Genomic DNA, 22,235 nt, shown 5'->3' with positions numbered 1-22,235 from the left:
GAATAACAGGTCAGCTGTACAATGACTGGATCTCAGGAGGATAGCCCTTAAGCTGATGACAAAGACCTTGGTTTGGTTCTTAAATAGAGAAGGGTGGGAGGGACTTCAGAGGTTTCCCTTCAAAGGAGAGCAAAAGTTTTGAGGAGAAGGGGGTGGGGAGTGGCCCATGACATCCTCTTTTCTGGGCTGCTGGGGAGAGTGAGCCTTTGCGAACAGCAGCATCTCGTATCACTCTTATCACTTATCTCATCTCTCTGGTGTTCATCTGTCTCCAGCAGGCTCAGAAAAGAAAATCTTAGAGTCCTTTTTCTCCAGTGCTAACCATGTCTTGGTTACATCTTTGGAAGTCATTTTCCTACATAGCTTTTGGACTTTAGCAAAAGACATAGAGCAAATGATCTTAGGAGGAGGAAAGCAATAGAAAAGCTCTCTCCCCTCTTTCCCTCTCCTTTTCTCTCTCTCTCTCTCTCTCTCTCTCTTTCTCTCTCTCTCTCCAGGTCCCCCCCCTCTCTCCTCAGGGGTCTAGGAGCAACTTTGTTGGAATTATATTTCTCCCTATAGGACCTTGTTTGGGGGGAGGGGGGCAATGGAGGGGAGTGAGAAGAGTTGTCCAGCAAGCCATCTGGGAGGCTTCCCACTTCTGGAGAACCAGAAGATTATACCTGAAAGAAAGGAGCCTCAAGAGTGATCTTAGCCAATTCTCACCTTTTCCTGCCCACACCTAATGGCCATTTTGTGGTATTGAAGATACGAGGGTGACAGTTCTTATCTATGGTGAGTTCTCATCCTGTGGTCCTATGGTCAAAGCTAAATAGATAAACTAAAGATTAGAAAACTGTCGTAACCCACGGAATCTGAATCATTTTTTAAAAAATTAGAGATAAGCAAAAAGTCAAAATACTTTTTGAAGAAAAGTAGATTGTGCTTAAGTCGTCTCCATCACTCGTCGTGATGGTGCTGGCTATTATTTTGTTGAGATGTAATTGTTGTATAACATTAGACAGAAAGTTACTAAAGAAGCTTTAATGCCTGAATTCCACCAACAGAGATGCTGATGACATGTTTTAAACAATTTTTATTGAATTACTTGTATTTATAATACTGTTAAATCAAAGTTTTTCATTGATAGTTGACTAAACACAGCACCAGAGAGCCCCTTCCCTCCTCCAGTGTCCAAAACACCAACTCCCCCGACCCACACACAGACCCAAGTAAGTTCAGTTCTACAGACAAAATCTCCAGTTCTATAGTCAAAATCTCCAGTTCCAATGACTTTGACGATTTGTTGTTCCCTTACTGTTTCAATGTTTAATCTTATACTTATACTTAACAAAGGTCTCTCTCTCTATCAATCTCTCTCTTTTCTCTCTATTTTGGGAGTGGTAATATGTACATATGTAGAGGAACAGCGCTAATCTCCTAATTTCACAAAATTGTAAATCAAAAATAGATAAATCAAAAATTTTTCCTTCAAAAACTATATCTCTTTATCCACAGGAATATAAATTTTATAAATTTTACAGCTCTATAAATTTTAAAGTCAATATTATGATAATTCTGTGATGATACATTTTAGAATTTACATCAAATATATAAATCCTACAAATGTAAAATTCAGTAAGAATGAAGAAAAAAATTTAATGGAAGAATCTGAACAGGAATATAGAAGCGTAAGAGTATATTTTATTCTAAGAAAGTGAATGTTGTCCTGTTGTGCTGAGGGCGAATCTTTGTAATTAGCTCCAGTAATCCTCTGAGGAATTAGGCAGGAAAATTGCTCTTTTCATTCCCTGCTCACTTCTTTTCCTGTCTTCCTTCCTTCCTTCCTTCCTTCCTTCCTTCCTTCCTTCCTTCCTTCCTTCCTTCCTATAATTGTGAGTGGTCTCAGCATGGTGGTGGCTGGTCCTGGAGGTCTTCGGCTGCCAAAGCCCTGGTCGGGGCGGGGAAGAAAGCTCAACCTGCTCCCCTCCAAGGGGCCCCGGCGAGGACAGCCAGGTGCGGGGGCAGGAGACTGCACTGTTCTCGGCCGGGAGCTGGTTTTTATAGTCTCTGAGTCTTGGCCGTTGATGGGATTACACAGCGCCAGGGGGCCAGTTGGTGGGTGTGACCCCCGCCTACTGGAATTTGGAGGATCTGGGTGGAGGATGCTCAGCCCCAATCCGAGTAGGCTTGGAGATCTCGGCCCCGGAACCCGCGTGGCTTTGTCCCTCTGCCAGTACTTTGGACAAACTGGCAGGCTACTGAATGTAGCCTGCCCACACGGCAGAGTCTGGCAAACTCCCCGTCGTACTCAATATGCCAAATACCAGTAACAATGATGAGTCTCATTCTCCTAAAGAGCCTTGGATATAATTTCAGGGCTAGGATGAAAGAGACGTTACTGGGGCCTGCTCAAGGCAATCGACAAATAACAGGATGATTTGTGACTTGTTGTGATAATTGTGGGAGTTGCGAGTTTTGATGCAGTGCTGTCTTGCAGCCCCCTAAGAAGAGGGGAGTATTTTCCCCAATTGCAAAACTGGTAAGAGTTGTCAACCTTGAGGTCTGTGTACTGGAATTTTGGTTCAGTGAACAGTTTCAGGAGACGTGAAGTCGAGCCCATTGAAATGGAAGAGTTGCTGATATAGTCTTAAATACTATTAAGTAGTCTAAAATTATACACTTTATTTTATTTGTTTTTAAATTTTATTTTGGAGGGATCACACCTGGCGGTGCTCAGTGTTTATTCCTGACTTTGCATTCTGGGATCACTCCTGGCAGACTTTGGGTCCAAATAAATAGATTATTTACATGTCAGTGAATTCTAAAAAAATTTGATTGAAAAAAATAGGGCAGATTTGGGATATTCATCCCTTATTAGGGGATATGACAAGAGGAAAGAGAGAAGAGATTTGATATAACAGAAGGGACAACTTCATCTTTATTCAACGGGTAAAAATATGAGTTTTCTGATAAATTTATGCTTTATAATATCTCCCCAATTACACTCTTCTGGACATAAAAGTAGGGACCAATGATTGCTTATTTAGTTTGGAAAAGGGCATAAGATCTAGACAAGGATAAGAGCTCCTGCTCAGTATCTAGAATCTTCACTGCTCTTAAACAATCCACATTCCTATGATGGTGACAGTTTCTCATAGTACCGAGAATTTGTCTAACCCTTAGTCCCCCATTACAAGATGACACTCATTGGAAAAGACCAGTTTGGGCATGATGAGAAAAACCTCTCTGACCCTGTGGGGAACACTGATCTCACAAGACCACAGAGATTATGCTTAATGATCTAGTTAATTTGTTTAGGATGGTGGAGGGATTAAAGAAAAAGTTTAAACTAAAAATATAGAAGCAATCAGTAGCCTCAAAAGGGATGGGGATGGAAAGATAATACAGTAGGAAAGGCACTTTTCTTGCACACAGCCAATCCAGGTTCAATCTCTGGTACTGCATATGGTTCCCTGAGCACCACTAGAAGAGACCCCTGAGCACAGAGCCAGGAGTAAACAATGAGCACCTCCACATATGCCCCAAAAGTCAAGAAAGAAAGAAAGAAAGAAAGAAAGAAAGAAAGAAAGAAAGAAAGAGAGAGAGAGAGAGAAAGAAAGAAAGAGACAGAGGAAGGAAGGAAGGAAGGAAGGAAGGAAGGAAGGAAGGAAGGAAGGAAGGAAGGAAGGAAGGAAATTCTAAACTTAAAAAGCTACTCCCAAAACTACAGATTCCATTGACCCTCCAAGTTTCAATTGAATTGTATACTACTTGAGTCCAAAAACCCAGAACCGTTAACACTTTCCTATCAGCACTCTAGGTTTCATCCCTGTCCCATTTATTAAAGTGGTACACTCCAGGGAGATAATCTAGATATCTAGAAAACACGTTCCATTGCAGGAGCTCCATTACTGCCTAGTCTCCTGAGCAAAGATAGGAGAGACAACCAGAGCACCAAGCCAAGTATAGTCTGGAAATCAATAAGTGATAGATAGATAGATAGATAGATAGATAGATAGATAGATAGTAGATAGATAGATAGACCTTTAACTGGTTTTCCAAGGACTTTGTCCTCACTGAGTACTTTCTTTTCTTTTTTTTTAAATTTTTATTAGTGAGACACCATGAGGTACAGTTGTAGACTTACAAATTTTTTGTGCTTGGGTTTCAATTATACAATGATCAAATACCCATCCCTCCACCAGTGTCCATTTCCCATCACCACGGATCCCAGTATCCCTCCCACCCCCATCCCTCCCATCCCACCCTGCCTCTGTGGCAGGGAATTCCCTTTTGTTTTCTCTCTCCTTTTGTGTGTTGTGGTTTGCAAAAGAGGCATTGAATGGCAATCATATTTGGTCTATAGTCTACTTACTGAGTACTTTCTACATGTGTTATTTTGTTTTGTTATGAGGTAGTTGAACCAGAAATCATTCCCAAGAAAAGTGAGTGAGAGTTCCTTTCTCGGGTATGCGCCATTCTCATAGGTATGAGATGATGTTTCATTGGTCTCTTGATATGTGTTTCCAAAATATTAAGTGATGATGAGAAATTTTTCATGTGTCTTCTCATCACCTGTGTATCTTCTTTGGAGAAGTGTCTTTTCTCCTCTCCTCATTTTTGAATGGGGTTATTGCAGTTTTAGTTGCTGAGCTTATGTGAGTGGCAATGATATTTTTTAAAAAATGAGTTTTTAAAAATGTAAATAAATATTTTAAAATATAAATATTACCTTAATAATAATACCAAAAGAGCCTCAAATATTTTAGTGGCCTCCAGGCATCAAAAACCACACTAATTTCAAAATTATAGACACAGCAAGAAAAAAGATGAAAAGGCTTCATTAGGGTTTAAACCACAGAGAGGTAAGAGAACTCTACTGTGTAACTATAGGGCTTTACATCACTACCAAGACCCAGGTTCAACTAAGAATTAGACTATCAGTCTTACAATTGCAGGCACCATTTCAAAAACTTTTGAGAAAACTTCAAGTGGAAGTACAAAACTAGAAATTGGAAAAAAAAACTCCAGTCTTTTTACAAACATTGGAAGCTCAAACTTTTTTAACAAATATGTGAATTCAAGCTCCCCACGATGTATTCAACATGCCAAACACAGTAATAAGAAGTCTTACAATTTGTTGTGAGACGTGACTGGTGCCTGCTCGAGCAAATTGATGAACAATGGAGGACAGAGCTACAGTGGTACAGTGAATTTTTTTTATGAAAACCAGAAGAGGTTTTTGTGTCTGAATATTTGTTGTCCCCTTTTTTATTTTTCTTCTGGGTGAAACTGCTAATCTACAGGGTTTAAGATGCATATGGTTTGAAATAATTTCGGTGAATAAAAACTGGTTTGAAATGTAGTAGTTTAGTTTAATATGTATAGATCGCTAGCTTCATAAAACTGACCAAAGCATTTTCATTTTTTGTTTGTTTAATGGCCACATCCAGAGATGCTCAGAAGTTACTCCTGGCTCTGCACTCAGGAATAACTCCTGGTAGTGAGAAGGAGACCATACGGGATCCTGGGTATTGAACCCAGCTTGCAAGAAAAGTGCCCTCACCAGCCCCAGTTGGATAAAAAATTTATCCTGTCTGATTTTATTATTTGTTAGTGTTATCTATTTGGAGGAGGTCTGGAGGGATGTGGGAGAGAAACAACAGTTTTTGGAAGTTATGCTCATCTCGGTGCCTAGGAGTCATTCCTGGCCTTGATCAGGGACCATGAGGTACCAGAATTGAACCCCAGGCAACAACACACACACAAAAAAAATGAACTCCAATCTTTTTGTAATTTCTTAACATATGTGTAACAGCATAATTTTCTAAAGCCATGTGCAACTCCTGATGACTATCATATATCCTGGTCAATTCTAGTTCTAGTTATTTTACAAAATTGTATGTTGCAAAATTCAGCAAATGCCCTTGCATACTGTGTTACAATCAGTCTATACCTGTGAGCTTTGTAAAGCATTTTGCCATTTACAAAATTGTTCTAATGTCTTGTGTTTAAAGATGCCTGAAGAAAAAGACTTTAACAATCACTCCAGACTACAGATTTATCATGAAACTAAGATAAAATTGAGAACTTATGGGGAAAATAGATACATAAATATTATTGAAGATCTATATTTCTTAACTGAGACTGGTAGACTGTTGATAAAAACAATTATTTTTTCAGTTTCAGAAAATAGTAATATTACCAGGATACAGAAAACCTGGAAAATTATTTCTTAGAATAAATGAACATGAAATTTCCCCTTTTCCTCTTGACACCATTAATATTTTTTCAATATTTCATGATAATTTTTCAGCAGTTCAGAAAGAAATATTTTTTATAATAGGAAATTTGAAAATAGATTAAATACAAAGCTTTTGTCCGGAATATTAGAGATAATACTATTTTAGAAATAGAGATAATTTTAACCAATAGGTCTACTTTAATGTTTTGTTTAAGGCTCCCAGTCCACTAGCAGTGTGAAATAGTAGCTCCTTGGAAGTGTCAAGAACCCAATGATACTTTGGAACCTCAAGGATCGAGTAATTACAAATACCATACAAAGGTGGACCCTGATCGTAAATAACATTTTCTTATGAAGATCTGAGCCCTTCCATCTCAATTTAAGCTCAGCATGGAAAAATAATTTATATTTGCAAATTTCCAACTCCATGTTGTCTGGTTACATTTAAAAATTGTGTATTATACATGCATATTATTTTATGCCCTGAATTTGGGCTATAACCATCTGTGCTCAGTGCTTACGGGTCACTCCCTGCAGTATTTTGAGCACCATGTGTTGCCACGGCCTGAACTGGGACTCCTAAATGCAAATTACATACTCTGTTCATTGAGCCATCTATCTGGCTACCTCCTGCTCCTTCTCCTTCTTCTTCTTCTTCTTCTCCTGTCTATTAGTATTAACAATGATTTCCAAATCCCATAATCTTCCTAGAATGCAACTGTCAGTGAGAGTTTAATTTTTCATCTAAACTTAATGTCACTATTTATTCATCTCTTGCTTATTTATGGAGGTCTTGTGTTATTCATCCTAATATGCCCAAATGCAAGCCATAGAATTGCATGGCAGCCACCAACCACAGTACTATACTGTGCCAAGTGTTAAACACAGCCATGCCAAATTCTAAAGGATTCAAAGCAATGAGACGGAAGCGGTCATTGAAGCCCTAGCCAATCAGGGCATTCAAGCCCAATACATCAAGATCCTCCGTGAGCTGTATTGCGGATTCACTACCAGGATCTCACCATTCTACAAAGAAGTGATCGTTGATGTCAAGAGAGGGGTGCGGCAGGGTGATACCATTTCACCGAAACTCTTCAGTGCCACCCTCGAGAACATCATGCGACGACTGGAATGGGAAGGAATGGGAGTGAAGATAGATGGTCGGCAACTACACCACCTCCGCTTTGCTGATGACATTGTTTTAAAAACACCAAACATCAGCCAAGCGGCACAAATGCTGGCCAACTTTGACCGTGAGTGTGGAAAGGTAGGACTACAGCTGAATCTTACGAAGACAATGTTTATGAGAAACAGCCTCGTTCCTGACGCCCCATTCGCTCTCAATGGAACGACCATCTCCGAATGCAACAGCTATGTGTACCTAGGTCAAGAAGTCAACATGACAAATGACCTGGCAACCGAGCTGCACAGGAGGAAGAGAGCAGCTTGGAACGCCTTCAAGAACGTCAAAGAAATAGCTAAGAGGACGAAGAACCTCTGGCTCCGGGCACATCTCTTTGATTCCACTGTTCTTCCTGCATTAACATATGCCTCAGAGACCTGGGCCCTACACAAACAGGATGAGAATGCTATTCGGGTCTTCCAAAGAGGAATTGAAAGAGCTATGCTTGGAATATCACGTTTCACTCAAATGAGAGAAAGAACCCGGAGTTCGACATCCGTCAACGATCAAGAATCAGGGACGCTGTCTCGTTTGCAAAGGTGTCAAAAATCAGATGGGCTGGTCACGTAATGAGATTTAAAGACGACCGCTGGATAGAGCTGTTACCGACTGGATCCCACGGTATGTCAAAAGACCATGTGGCCGCCCACCTACCAGATGGTCAGACTTCTTCATCAAGATCATGAAGGATCGGTTTGAGGCTCTTCATGTTCCTAGAGCGAACAGACGCCATTGGGCTACACTGGCACGTGACAGGGACAAATGGAGACGTTACTGGCGCCCACTCGAGCAACTCGACGACTAACTGGAAGTTAAGTGATTAAGTGATTAAGTGACATTGCTTTGTCCTTTCTCCCTTGCCACAGGAGCTTAGATTTATCAGGTTACACCCATCACAGTGCTCCCAAGTCACTTCCATTCCTTCGTTTATCTGTAACCACTTCTTTATGCTCTCTTCCCCAACCAGTTAATCAGCTTTTCCCCTAATCAGAATCTGTTAATTATTTGTAAGGTCAGATCCTTCTAGGACACTGAAATTGTATTGTAAGTTAATATTGCCTTTCTCTCCTCTCCTTATGTCTTTTGAATAAAAGGTAAAGGCCCTCCCGTTGATCGTCGATTTGCTCGAGCCGGCCCAGTAACGTCTCCATTGGAGACTTTGTTGTTACTGTGTTTGGCATATCGAATACTCTCGGTAGCTTGCCGGGCTCTCCGGGAGGGGCGGAGGAATCGAACTCGGGTCGGCCATGTTGGCCGCTTGTAAGGCGAACGCCCTACCACTGTGCTATTGCTCCAGCCCCTGTCTTTTGAATAGTTTATTTTTTTATTTTTATTATTTATTTATTTATTTATTTATTTTTTACTAGTGAAACACCATGAGGTACAGTTATAGACTTACAAATTTTTGTGCTTGGGTTTCAGTTATACAATGATCAAGTACCCATCCCTCCACCAGCACCCATCCTCCACCCCAGGAAGACCGTTAATGCTATGCTTTGTAACTTAGAATTTAATTGCCTCTGAAAATTATTCACTCCCGGGCATCTGCTTTCTCTACTTAAGCCTCTGTTGCCCTTGGTTCCTAACACCCCAAAAGCAGTTTCCCGACGAGGGACTGAATAGACCCAGAGCAAGCGGTGAGCTACCCTGGCATCGAAATGGGCCAGGCAAAAGTGTCACGATTCTTAACTATAAGCTAAGAGTTTGATCATAGACAAATGCTGTCATGATCCAAAAGTAACGACGAGACTAGGACCCTGCTAGGGATAGGAAAGACTATCTGGCCTGAGCACTGTAGTCTGAGATTGAGATGGCCCTAGGAGAGCAATTCTATAAGTTTAAGGTATTTCTTACTGTATCCATACAAAATTATTTATATTATATATGTTTATATGTTTGTTGGACAAGGAGAGGAGAAACACATCCAGGGGATTCCACTGTTGGGTGGGTTGATCTGATAATGAGAATCTGTCCTAGAAGCGGCTTTCCCCGAGGGAAAGAATTCTACCCCTATTGATTGTGACCAAACCTATGTGTAATTGTTACCCCAACCCCTCATGCTGGGGGATATAATGAGACTCTAAGAATAGGCAGGGAGAGGCAGAGGAGAGAGACAGGAGTGGATGGAGAAAGGATTGGAATAAACTGCAACTAAGACCAACCAGCGTGGCCCTCATTCCTTCCTTCACCTGCCTATCACCATTGACCTCCCCAGGGAGGGGGAAGCCGCGTGAGACTACCGAAAGTGGGCGGCGAGGAGAGATAGACTGCCGCCACCACAGATGTTTTTTTGAGTTTATACAAATTAACATTTTTTAAAAAATTAAATTAGTGAAACACCATGAAGTACAGTTGTAGACTTACAAATTTTTGTGCTTGGGTTTCAGTTATGCAATAATTGAGTACCCATCCCTCCACCAGTGCCCATTCTCCACCACCAATGATCCCAGTATCCCTCCCACTCCCCCTTCCCCACATCCCACCCCACCTCTGTGGCAGGGCATCCTCCCCCCCTTTTTTTTAATGTAGGAGTACTGCTATTTATTCAGCCACCGATTAGTTGATTGAACTGGGCATGAACTCCACCTTATTTTTTTTTTCATTTTTTATAATTTGATTTATTGAATCACCGTGAGAGCAGTTACAAAGCTTTCGGGTTTAAGTCTCAGTCATACAAGGAAACACCCGTACCTTCACCAGTGCGCATTCTCCACCTCCAACAATCCCTATATACCCCCATCCCACTCTCTCCCCCTATCTGTGGGGCAGATGATTTCCACATTACACTCTCTCTACTTTGATTATATTCAATATTTTGACACCAGACCCACCATTATTATTTGGGATTTTACCCCAACACTCAGATCTGCTGAAAAGGCAACAGTAGACAATTTGTTTTCTATTGCTGGTTATGAATAACATATGATGTCGCCATGGCCATGGCTGCAGCAGTGGCCACGCAATTTTGAAATTCTGAAATTTTAACAATTAAATCTGGAGGAATTTCTGTCAAATCTTGCTGGGTTCCAAAATTTGTTCCTGAGTCTCTTAGACCATGGCCATTTAAGCAGCTTGATCAGGAGCCAGAAAGGCTGTTCATGGGTGGTGACTCAGGGTCTCGTTGGGATGGGGAGGAAAGGGCCAGCTCCACTCCTATCCACATGTCTCATCACTGCGGGCCCAAACCTAACTGTCCAATGGCCTCTGGCGGATGGGGGGGCCATTGAGCAGCCAAGGGGGAGCAGGCAGAGGGACAGCACCCTTTCCCCCAGGGTGGCCTGGCAACAGTAACCTACTGTGTGGTCTGGACGCATTTCTGCCAAAAGATGCTGGGTTTCGAGATCTGTTTCTAAGTCTCTGGGATCATGGCGTTAAGCAGCTTGATCAGGAGCCAGAGAGGCCGTTTGTGGGCAGCCTCTCGGGGTCTCATTGGGATGGGAAGGAAACGGCCGGCTACACCCCCATCCTGTGAGGCCCCATGTGTCTCGTCACTGAAGGCCCAAACCTGACTGTCCAGTGGCCTCTGGAGGATGGCGGCCATTGGGCCGCCAGGGGGAACAGGGCAAGGCACAAAATCTATTCCCACCTGGGATTGCTTGGTGATGGTAACCTACTGCAGGGACCAGACGCATTTCTGCCAAAAGCCATTGGGTTTCGAGATTTGTTTCTGAGTCTCTAGGATCATGGCCATTAAGCGGCTTGATCAGGAGCTGGAGAGGTGGTTTGTGGGCAGCCACTTGGGGGTCTCATTGAGGTGGGGAGGAAAGGGCCGTCTCCACCCCCATCCCTTGAGGCCCTGCATGTCTCATCACTGTGGGCCCAAACCTAACTGTCAAATGGCCTCTGGAAGATGGCGGCCACAAAGATACCTAGGGGGATCAAGTGGAGGGACAGCACCCTTTCCCCCCTAGGGTGGTCTGGCGACAGTAACCTAACTGCGCGGTCTGGATGCATTTCTGCCAAAAGCCTCTGAATTTCAAGATTTGTTTCTGAGTCTCTGCGATCATGGCCATTAAATAGCTTGATCTGGAACCAGAGAGGCTGTTCTTGGGCGGCCACTTGGGGTCTCATTGGGACAGGGAAGAAAGGGCTGGCACCATCCCCATCCGCGTGTCTCGTCACTGCGGGCCCAAACCTGACTGTCCAATGGCCTCTGAAAGATGGCGGCCACTGAACTGCCTGGGTTGAGCAGGCAGAGGGATAGCACCCTTTCCCCGCTGGGGTGGCCCAGCGACAGTAACCTACGGCACGGTCCGGAAGCATTTCTGCCAAAAGCTGCTGGGTTTCGAGATTTGTTTCTGAGTCTCTGGGATCATGGCCATTAAGCAGCTTGATCAGGTGCAGAGAGGCCGTTCATGGGCGGCCACTCAGGGTCTCATTGGGACGGGGAGGAAAAGGCCGACTCCACCCCCATCCCGTGAGACCCCACGTGTCTCATCACTGTGGGCCCAAACCTGACAGTCCAGAAACCTCTGGAGGAATGTGGCCACCGGGCCACCTGAGGGAACAGGCCAAGGCATGAAACCTATTCCCACCTGGAGTGGCCCAGCACCTGTAATCTACTGCAGTAACTGGATGCATTTCTGCCAAAAGCAGTTGGGTTTCGAGATTTGTTTCTGGGTCTCTGGGATCATGGCCACTAAGCAGTTTGATCAAGAACCAGAGAGGTCATGCCTCCAATTATATAGCTGAGCCGAGGTGGTTTGTGGGTATGTCTCCCACATACCTAACTTTTGGCCGTTTACTTTCTTGATAAACTTCGCCCCAAGTTTTTGGGGTCTGGCCAAAGGCACAGCAGCAATTTTGGGGTATCTGGAAGTCTGAAGGCACCATCAGACTGCTGATGCACTCGCCTCACAGGTACAGATTGACCTGCTGGCAGCACCATATCCACCAGGGCATTCCCTTTTGTTCTCTCTCTACTTTTGGGTGCTGTGGTTTGCAATCAATTAGCATTTTTGAAGGACCAGAGAAATAGTCCAGCAGGTCAGATGCTTACTTTGCATATGACAAACTCAGGATAATTTCCCCAGCACTATGTACGGTCCCCTGAGTACCACTATGAGTGGTTCCCGAGCACAGAGCCAGGAATGTGCCCTGAGCACAGCCTCAAAATAAAAATAATAATACTTTTTAATTTCAAATCATGTCTTGTACATGGGCACTGGTGGAGGGATGGGTATTTGATCATTGTATAATCAAAACCCAAGCACAAAAATTTGTAAATCTACAACTGTACCTCATGGTGTTTCACTAATAAAAATTAATTTAAAAAATCATGTCTTGTGCTGGAGAGATAATACAGGAAAAAGGCACTTGCTTTGCACATGTCCAACCCAGTTCCATTCCCAGCCTCACATAAGGTCCCTAAAGTACCACCAGCAGTAATCTCTGAACACCACCAGGTGGCTTCCAACCTCCCTTTCTTCAAAAAATGATTTGTCTTAAAGGCCCATAAGGTGGCTCAGAGACAAAAATACGTTCCCTGAAAGTGTGAGGCCACGTTTGATCCCCAAATAAGCCACATGCCAGAATCCCAAGAGCTCTGCTGTGCGGGATCCCAGCTCTGCACCAGAGTATCATCTCCAACTGACTAAAGTCAGGTGTTGTGAGGCCACAACAAAAGTTGTTGAAGCATTGGCCAGGACAGCCATCCCTAGTGAGCACTACAGCCACAATGTGCAAGAGATAATGAGTGCAACACATGATGGGCATAGGGGCAAACTTAATCACTTAATCACTTAACTTCCCGTTAGTCGTCGATTTGCTCGAGCGGGCGCCAGTAACGTCTCCATTTGTCCCTGTCGCGTGCTAGTGTAGCCCAATAGCATCTCTTCACTCCGGGAACATGGAGGGCCTCAAACCAATCGTTCATGATCTTGACAAAGAAGTCTGACCATCTGGAAGGTGGGCGGCCACGCGGTCTCTTGACATCCCGTGGAATCCAATCAGTAACAGCTCTAGTCCAACGGTCGTCTTTAAATCTCATTATGTGACCAGCCCATCTGATTTTCGACACCTTGGCAAATGAGACAGCGTCCCTGATCCTTGATCGTCGACGGATGTCAGAACTCCGGATTCGTTCTCTCATTTGAGTGAAACGTGATATTCCAAGCATAGCTCTTTCTATTCTTCTTTGGGAGACCTGAATGGCGTTCTCATCTTGTTTGCGTGGGGCCCAGGTCTCTGAGGCATATGTTAATGCAGGAAGAACAGTGGAATCAAAGAGATGTGCCCAGAGCCGGAGGTTCTTCGTCCTCTTAGCTATTTCTTTGACGTTCCTGAAGGCGTTCCAAGCCGCTCTCTTCCTCCTGCGCAGCTCGGTTGCCAGGTCATTTGTCATGTTGACCTCTCGACCTAGGTACACATAGCTGTTGCATTCGGAGATGGTCGTTCCATTGAGAGCGAATGGGGCGTCAGGAACAAGGCTGTTTCTCATAAACATTGTCTTCGTAAGATTCAGCTGTAGTCCTACCTTTCCACACTCACGGTCAAAGTTGGCCAGCATTTGTGCCGCTTGGCTGATGTTTGGTGTTTTTAAAACAATGTCATCAGCAAAGCGGAGGTGGTGTAGTTGCCGACCATCTATCTTCACTCCCATTCCTTCCCATTCCAGTCGTCGCATGATGTTCTCGAGGGTGGCACTGAAGAGTTTCGGTGAAATGGTATCACCCTGCCGCACCCCTCTCTTGACATCAACGATCACTTCTTTGTAGAATGGTGAGATCCTGGTAGTGAATCCGCAATACAGCTCACGGAGGATCCTGATGTATTGGGCTTGAATGCCCTGATTGGCTAGGGCTTCAATGACCGCTTCCGTCTCAACAGAATCAAAGGCCTTCTTTAAATCAATGAACGTTAAGCAGAGCGGCATCTTGAACTCCCGAGAAACCTCAATGAGCTTGGTTATCGTGTGGATATGGTCGATGGTGCTGAATCCTTTGCGGAACCCTGCTTGCTCACATGGTTGTCCTTCATCTAGTGTTCTGCCAATCCTATTCAGGATGACTCGAGTGAACAACTTGTAGATGACAGACAATAGGCAGATCGGGTGATAGTTGCCAATGTCATGGATGTCTCCCTTCTTGAACAGTAGTACGGTCCTGCTGGTTTTCCATTGAGACGGAACCTTGCATTCAGACAGGTAGCGAGTGAAGAGCCGAGCCAGTGTATTGATGAGTACTGACGGCAGGTTCTTCAGGTGTTCAGGTCTGATCTTGTCTGGGCCGGGTGCTGTTTGCTTCTTTACCGACGAAATGGCGTGTCGGATTTCGGAAGGGAGAACGTTGGGAACGACATACCCATCCTGTGGAATTTGGTATGTCGGCAAGTGGACATGGCTATCGAAGAGATTTGAGTAGAAGTCATGGATAATCTTCTCCATTGCCGTTCTGGAGGATGTGATGGATCCATCAGGACGTCGGAGGGCAGTCATCTTGGTCTTATAGTTGGTGAAAGACAGGCGGGCGTTACGAATACTTCTGCCGCATCTACCAGTACTTCTGCTCTTCTCTCTTTGAGGTCTTCCTTGATCGCATCTCTGCACTGCTTTGCAAGCTCGGACGTTAGCTTGCGGTTGCCTGAGGCATGCGCCAAACCACGCTGGCGAATTAGCTCAAGAGTTTTCGAAGATAGGCGACTTTTTGTGGCTATCTCTCTCTTGGTGTTCCTCGCACATTCATGGAGGTGCTGAACCAGTCGATCGTATTCCTCGTCAATGTTGTCAACAATGGCATCTTCCCATGTTGCCGCAATAGTACCAAAGAGTTCCCAGTTGGTGGTCATTCTGGGAGTTCTCTTTTTGAACTTTGCAGCCCTTTCTCCCCGCTCTGTGAAGTAGAATTTTGCACGAAGGAGACGGTGGTCTGATCCCGTTCGAAATTTTGGGACAACAGCGACATCAGTCAGGCAAAACCGTCGATTGAATATGATGTGGTCTATTTCATTGTGGAATCGTCCACCGGGAGACTCCCATGTCCATCGTTTAGATTCTGCCTTCTGGAACTGTGAGTTACCATGAATGGTCTTGGTCGACATGATGAACTCAGACAGTCTCTCACCCTGTTCGTTCCATTCTAGGCCATGGGTCCCGATGTGAAGTTCTTCAGCTGATCTTCTCGGTCCTATCTTGGCATTAAAATCACCCACAATGATCTTGTAGAAGGTGTGGTCTTCTTTATAGAACTTCTCTAGCTCCATGTAGAACTTCTCGATTTCTCTTTCATCATAATGAGATGTTGGTGCGTAGACAACGAAGATAGAAACTGCAGGCAGTGAGCCACATCTATTCAAATGTAAACGTCCAATTCTCGGGTTGTTAGGCATTCAAATGAATCAATGCTCTTGGCCAAGTTTGTGTTGACAAGGACACCGACGCCTCCGACACCTCTTTTATCGCATGTTCCGAGGAACAATTCTTCTCCAGTGTCGAAAACGGCATGGTGAGATTCGTGCCTTCTTGTCTCGGTCAGACCAATGATGTCGTACTTGATCATTCGCGCTTGTACCATCAGGTCCTCGATGGATGCATCTGATGCTAGCGTACGTGCATTGAAAGTACAGACGATCATTTTTGTCTTCCTTCGTTGTGGCAGCCTAGGTCAGCCTTGAGATTTTGTCGGCCTCTCCTTTCTCATCCTTCTCAGTGCTGCCATGTCGGTGAAGCCTTCAGGGTCAGGTGAATGAGACCAGTTGTAGTTACTGGTTTTGGCATATCGAATACACAGCGGATAGCTTGCCAGGCTCTTCTGTGCGGGCGGAATACTCTCGGTAGCTTGCCAGTCTTTCCGAGAGGTATAGAGGCTTTTGGGGTGACCTCTAATCACCCTTGTAGGTGTTACCATATTTGAACCCTATCAAATATGGTACGACAATTCCAGAAGACGGGTATTTAGTGTCTTATGATGTGTCCGGAAAGCGTCCTGGAGTGTGGCGACGGCTGGGTAGTGGAAGTAGTGTCAAACACAGAAACTAAAATGCGCAAAGTAACCAAATGTGCAACCCTTGGGCAAGTACCATAACCAAGCATGTGGGTGACCCCGGTCATCATGACAACAGAGAAGAGAAAAACGGGGAAAAGTTTGCAAAGAGAAAGTCTCTTGTGCGTAATTATGTAAACATTGCTTTTTTAAAACATGTTTTTGAGAGAAACTTTGAAATGTTACAAAACATGTTTATCTGAAAAATGAGTAAAATGAACATGTTAATAGTCTTTGAGAGGAAATCTATGGCAGAACTGATGAGGCTCTAGACTCAGGTTATTGGATGCAGTGATTCTCAATCCCTAATAAGAGTGTTAGCAGAAAAACCTAAACAGTCACACACCATCACTAAACTTTAACCAATCTCCCTGCACTTGTAGTGGGGAAAACTGAGTCAGGTTCTCTGTAGCCCTTGACTTCCAGTCTTGGAGACACCCCACTATCTGTCCTGAAATGAGGAAGAAAATCTTGCAGATGGAAATCACTGATACAGATGCACTAGTTAAGCACCGGCACCAGGTTGGCACTGTGGCAATGATTGTTCCTGTTGCAGTGGCTTTTGTCTCTCCCTGTTGTCCTCTTCTGCACTTGTTCAGAAGAGAGCAGAACTTCTGAACAAGTTACTGAGAGCACCAGAAACTTGTTCTCCTAAATAAATGCAAATATTTCCTTATTTAATTGTGTGTGTCATAAATATTTTCTGTGTTTTGCCTACACTTTGCAATCCTGGACCAATGTTTGCATTTAACCTTGACTTATTTCTCAAAGTACATATCCCTTTTTCTTGGGGTTCTTAGCCAGAATAGCCTGATAAGTTCTGGAAATTCATATGAGATATATCGCAGCCTGTACTTGTTCAACATGGCCTGCCTAGCAGTGTCTATCAACTAACAGACGTTCCTGATCCACACTTCCTCTTTCCATCAACCATCATCTTGAGTCCAGAGAGCATTGTAGCAACACAGGAACCTAACAGGTAGAAATGTACAATCTCTTTATCCAATCTCTATGGATTAGATCCAGTATCTAATTTAATCCAAAAACTTATTTAACAGGGTAATCAACCTGAAAATCATTATTTGGGGGACCTGGGTACAGTGGGTAGGGCATTTGCCTTGCAGGTGGTTGTCTCAGATTGAATGCCCAGCAACCCATTGTCCCTTGAGCCCAATGGGAGTGATCTCTGAGTATAGAGCCAATAATAAGCCCTGAGCTCTTCTATGTGTGGTCAAAAAATATGACCCCCAAAATCATTATTTTGGAACTTATTATTTTCTTATAACTTTCCTTTTAATTATTGAAATTTTAGTTTACAAAAGTTAGTCAAATGTTAAGAACTAAACTATGTACATAACTGCTAATTCATTTGATAAGGATACTGTCCTTAATTAGAAGAGAGAAGTGAAAAAGGATAATATATTGCGCTTGATTACTAGGGAATCAACCTAAAATCTTTTAAGATCCTAAACAGACAGCAGTACAGAATAAGTATTAATCTGGCAAACAGGATCACTGCTCATCCCTCTAGAATCAAAAACTCTACACTTACAGCTTAGGAAGCAGGAGGAAAAATGGGAGAAAAAAGAAAGAAATTCAGCTGTTTCTACACTAGGAGACTGAAGTCCAGATAAATCCCCAATTTTTTCAAACACTCAACAGTGCCTGAGAATGACCTTAAAGCGACAGTTTTTTCAGTGATAAATGATATTTACAAAAAACATATTGGGGGAGAGAGACACACAACTTCAAGAACAATTGGTGGAAAAAATAATGAATTTGTTGAAACAGATATGAAGAATATAGTCACTGAACGAATGAATGACCTTGAAGATATCAGAAAAAAAGGGAAAATAGAAAGGAACTTTTTCTTTTAAAAAAATGGGTTAGCATGGGGCTGGAGAGATAGCACAGCGGGTAGGGCGTTTGCCTTGCGTGCTGCTGACCCGGGTTCGATTCTCAGCATCCCACATGGTCCCCTGAGCATCACCAGAAGTAACTCCTGAGTGCAGAGCCATGAGTAACCCCTGTGCATCACCTGGTGTGACCCAAAAAGCAAAAAAAAAAAAAAGAATTAGCAGAGTTTAGGATGATTAGGACAACTGGATTGGTGAGACAGAACAACAGTGGATTGGCACTTGCCTTACATAAGGCTGACTCTGGTTTGATCCCCAGCATTTCAGATGGATCCCTGAGCCTCCACAGGAGGGATCCCTGAGTGCAGAGCCAGGGGTAAGCTCTGAGCCCTGCTGGGTGTAGTTCAAAAACAAATAAAACAGAAACAGGATAGCGACTTTTTATTCCTGAAAAAATTGAGTTATAGTTTGATTTATATTAAAAGCCTGTGACAAACACCACCTGAGTTAGAAAGGATTTTTTTTTCTTTAGGATATGTTTAGCTTGAGGAAAGAAAGACCCAGGACTCCTTTCAAGTTCTGAATGTCAGCATTCATATGGACAGAACATCAACCATAAAATTATTTTCAAATTATTTAGCTTATTTTGTTAGGTTTTGAATGGAGTGAATAAATATGATATGGCAGTATCTACAACCCTATGCACCCAGAAGAAATTCCACAAAGGGTACAAAAGATCATCACCCAGGATACAGAGCCATTGTCAATAACAGTCAAAAGAAAATGTTTAATTACCTTGAAGGCTAGCAATTGATCCAAGCTACCTACGAAATTTAACGGACAAAATCCAATGATAAATGGGATACAATGCACAGTTCTCTCAGATTATATTGTAGATAAACAGAAAGTTCCAGGGTAAAAATATCAGAATAACTGATCTTAGGATGAAATTTGTCAATGAAGAGTGAAAGTGATTTGGAAAATAAAAGACTGGACTTGGAGGTCTTCTGATAATCAAAGTCCTTTGTAGTTTGCAAAATTGGTGCAGTCCTTGAAATATAAATTATTTGGATGAAGGTCTAGATCATACTCCCCAAAAGAGTACAGAGATCACAGCTGGGGAGTGCTCCAGGAGCTGCCTCATTGAGATGAGACCAGTCCCAGGGATTAACGCAGACTGCCCACAGCCCTTGGATTACTTATGGCACTGAAGAGGAGGAGAAGACAGAGCACCAGCTGTTTCCAGAAACAGGAGGACTTGAGACAGGGGAGGGGCCTCCAGGCAGGGATTGAGCCCCAGTCAGCTTTGCAAGGTTGCACAAGCAGGCACAGCCCAGAACACGGAGAAGATCCCAATGGGCTCCTGAAACTCAGGAAGGGACACAGCTCTCATCACCTCCACCCTACTCCAACTCCAGGATTGTCGCACTGTTTGCCATTCTGAAGCCCCTGCTTATCCTGCACCCCGATGGCAGCTGTTCCGGAGTGAAACTGGGTTGCATGTTTGCCCTGCTGCTGCTCACTGTAGTCTGGGGCCTCATGCCCATCTACTTCAAATGGTTCAAGATTGACGCGGCCACAGGTAGAGCCCTACCCCTTCTGGGTCCCCATGACTGGCTCTGATTCTCTGCTATCCCTGTCCTGGCTCTGAAACTCTCACCATCCTCCCTCTTAGGAAGCTGATGCTATCTGCTGCTCTTGACTCCAACTTTCTCCTCACTGCCTGTTGGACTGTGACTCCTTCTTGGGTTTAGGTCGCCACCGCCGGGTGCTCAGCCTCCTGGGCTGCACTTCTGCTGGTGTATTCCTGGGAGCAGGGTTCATGCACATGACCGCCAAAGCCCTGGAAAGAATCAAATCTGAGATTCAGAAGTTACTGATTCAGGTAAGTGGAGAAAATGTCAAGTCTCGGTGCAGTGAGACCAACAATTGACTGGGGCAAATGAACAAAGGGGGAGAAGTAATGGAGCCAAGAATTTGGGGGAGCAAGAACAGATAACACCTCTTGTATGCATGAAGTGATGAAAACAGGTCAACTCAAGATTTAGCAGTAAAGCTCGGACACGGGAAAAGGTCGCTGAAAAGTGCCATGCCCCATCTAATTTCTGCTTCTCCCCCAGAACAGTACAACAGGCGAGGGAAATTCAAAGGCTGCTGATTCTGAATTTGTAAGTGTCTCCCACCTGCCCTATCTGAAGGGTGAACCGAGCCACAGACCCCTCTTAAGGCCTCTGTGGGGAGGATGTGAGGAATTTTGGGATCCCTTTGTTTCTCAACTCAACACATGTTGAGGAAATAAAGAGTTAACCCAATGCTTTTATGAATTTATAAAACCCCAGAAAAAGCTCCCACTTTACCTTTTATTCTTTCCCAGATGCTTGACCTGCTTCTCATGGTTTCCCATTTTCTATCCTGATTAGTAGAGGCCCTTTAGTCCTTCTCCTTCTTGAGTTATTACATGTCCAGCCCCATTTCTATGTCCTGCCAGATGTTTTCTGATACTCTTCAGTCTCCCAATGGGAGGTCCATCCAAAACCCTCTTGTCCCTTCCTTTCACACTTTATAGTCCCCCTGCCCCCTTTATTTAAAATAATTTTTCACTGAATCACCATGAGATACAAAGTTACAAATGTTTGTGACTGAGTTTCAGTTTTATGATGTTCAAGCACCTATCTCTTCACCAGTGTCCAATTCCCTCCACCAATGTCCCCAGTTTCCCTCCCACCCACCCACAAATCTGCCACATGACAGTCACTTTTCTTTTCTCCCTTTAGGCACTGTGGTTGCAATACTGTTACTGAAAGGGTAGCATGCCTCTCACTTTACTTCCTTAAGGCACCCAGATCTCTCCCAGAGTGATCACTTCCTTCTATCATTGTCATAGCGGTCCCTTCTCTGACCTAACTGCATTCCCCTCACTGTGGCCAGCTTCCTCCTAAGGACCAGTCCTCCTGGCCTTCATTTCTATTGTGTTTGGGTGTCAGTCTCCTACTGTGTTTCATAAGGTCTCCAAAATGTCACAGTCCCTCTTTGTGTTCCCAGATGGAGTACCCCTATGGAGAGCTCATCATCTGCCTGGGCTTCTTTCTAGTCTTCCTTTTGGAGTCATTGGCATTGCAGTATTGCCCAGGGGCAGCTGGAGGAGCCACCCTGCAGGAGGAGGAGTGTGGGGGAGCTCATGTCTTGCAAATCCACAACCATGGACCTCCGCCCTCGCCCTCCCGGGGTCCCCTGAGGGCCCTGGTCCTCCTGCTCTCCCTCTCCTTTCACTCTGTGTTTGAAGGGCTGGCCGTGGGGCTCCAGCCAACGGTAGCAATGACGGTGCAGCTCTGCCTGGCGGTCCTGGCTCACAAGGGGCTGGTGGTGTTTGGTGTTGGCCTGCGCCTGGTGCAGATAGGGGCCAGGGCCCGGTGGGCCGTGGTCTCCATTGTGTCATTAGCGCTCATGTCGCCCCTGGGCCTAGCGATAGGGCTGGCTGTGTCTCAGGGGGACACGCAAGGGGGCCGAGGCCTAGCCCAGGCAGTCCTAGAGGGTGTGGCAGCTGGCACCTTCCTTTATGTCACCTTCCTCGAAATCCTGCCCCGGGAGCTGGCTGCTCCTGAGAGTCCTCTGGCCAAATGGGGCTGTGTGGTTGCCGGATTCACCTTCATGGCCTTCATCGCCCTGTGGGCCTGAGACCTACAGCCTCACTGTCTTCTCACGGGCATGCCTGGGACACCCCAGTGTCCCCGCAGGAGACACATCTCCAAAAGCCTTGTGTCTCTCACTGAGACTGAGTGACTTTCACTACACATCTTCCTCATGAACTGAACCCCGATTTCCTTGGTGAGACCTCATTTCTGGACCCCAGTTGAGTACCAAGGAGAGGATGTTTAGGCTGACTGCCAACAAATTTGAGACTAGATGAAGAACACACTGCAGGTCTGTCTATTCCCCAGTTGTGTCCTTTGTAATAAATGCCCAGTCACACTTCCCCTTTGCCATGCTGTCTT

General features: G+C 44.4%; 1 protein-coding gene across 1 annotated transcript; it reads left to right on the top strand.

Moving 5' to 3' along the window:
- The first annotated feature begins 16,435 nt into the window (after nt 1–16,435).
- On the top strand, nt 16,436–22,053 carry LOC130041683 (zinc transporter ZIP2-like). Its single transcript, XM_056133930.1, has 5 exons — nt 16,436–16,509; nt 19,662–19,825; nt 19,998–20,128; nt 20,364–20,411; nt 21,286–22,053. Exons 1-5 carry the CDS (start codon nt 16,436–16,438, stop codon nt 21,916–21,918), a joined length of 1,050 nt encoding a protein of 349 aa, XP_055989905.1. The 3' UTR covers nt 21,919–22,053.
- The last annotated feature ends 182 nt before the right edge of the window (nt 22,054–22,235 follow it).

Source organism: Sorex fumeus, unplaced genomic scaffold (assembly GCF_029834395.1).
Source record: "Sorex fumeus unplaced genomic scaffold, SorFum_2.1 ptg000098l, whole genome shotgun sequence".
Classification (NCBI taxonomy): domain Eukaryota; kingdom Metazoa; phylum Chordata; class Mammalia; order Eulipotyphla; family Soricidae; genus Sorex; species Sorex fumeus.
Note: the sequence above shows the minus strand (reverse complement) of the source record. Positions and strands in the feature narration are given on the sequence as shown.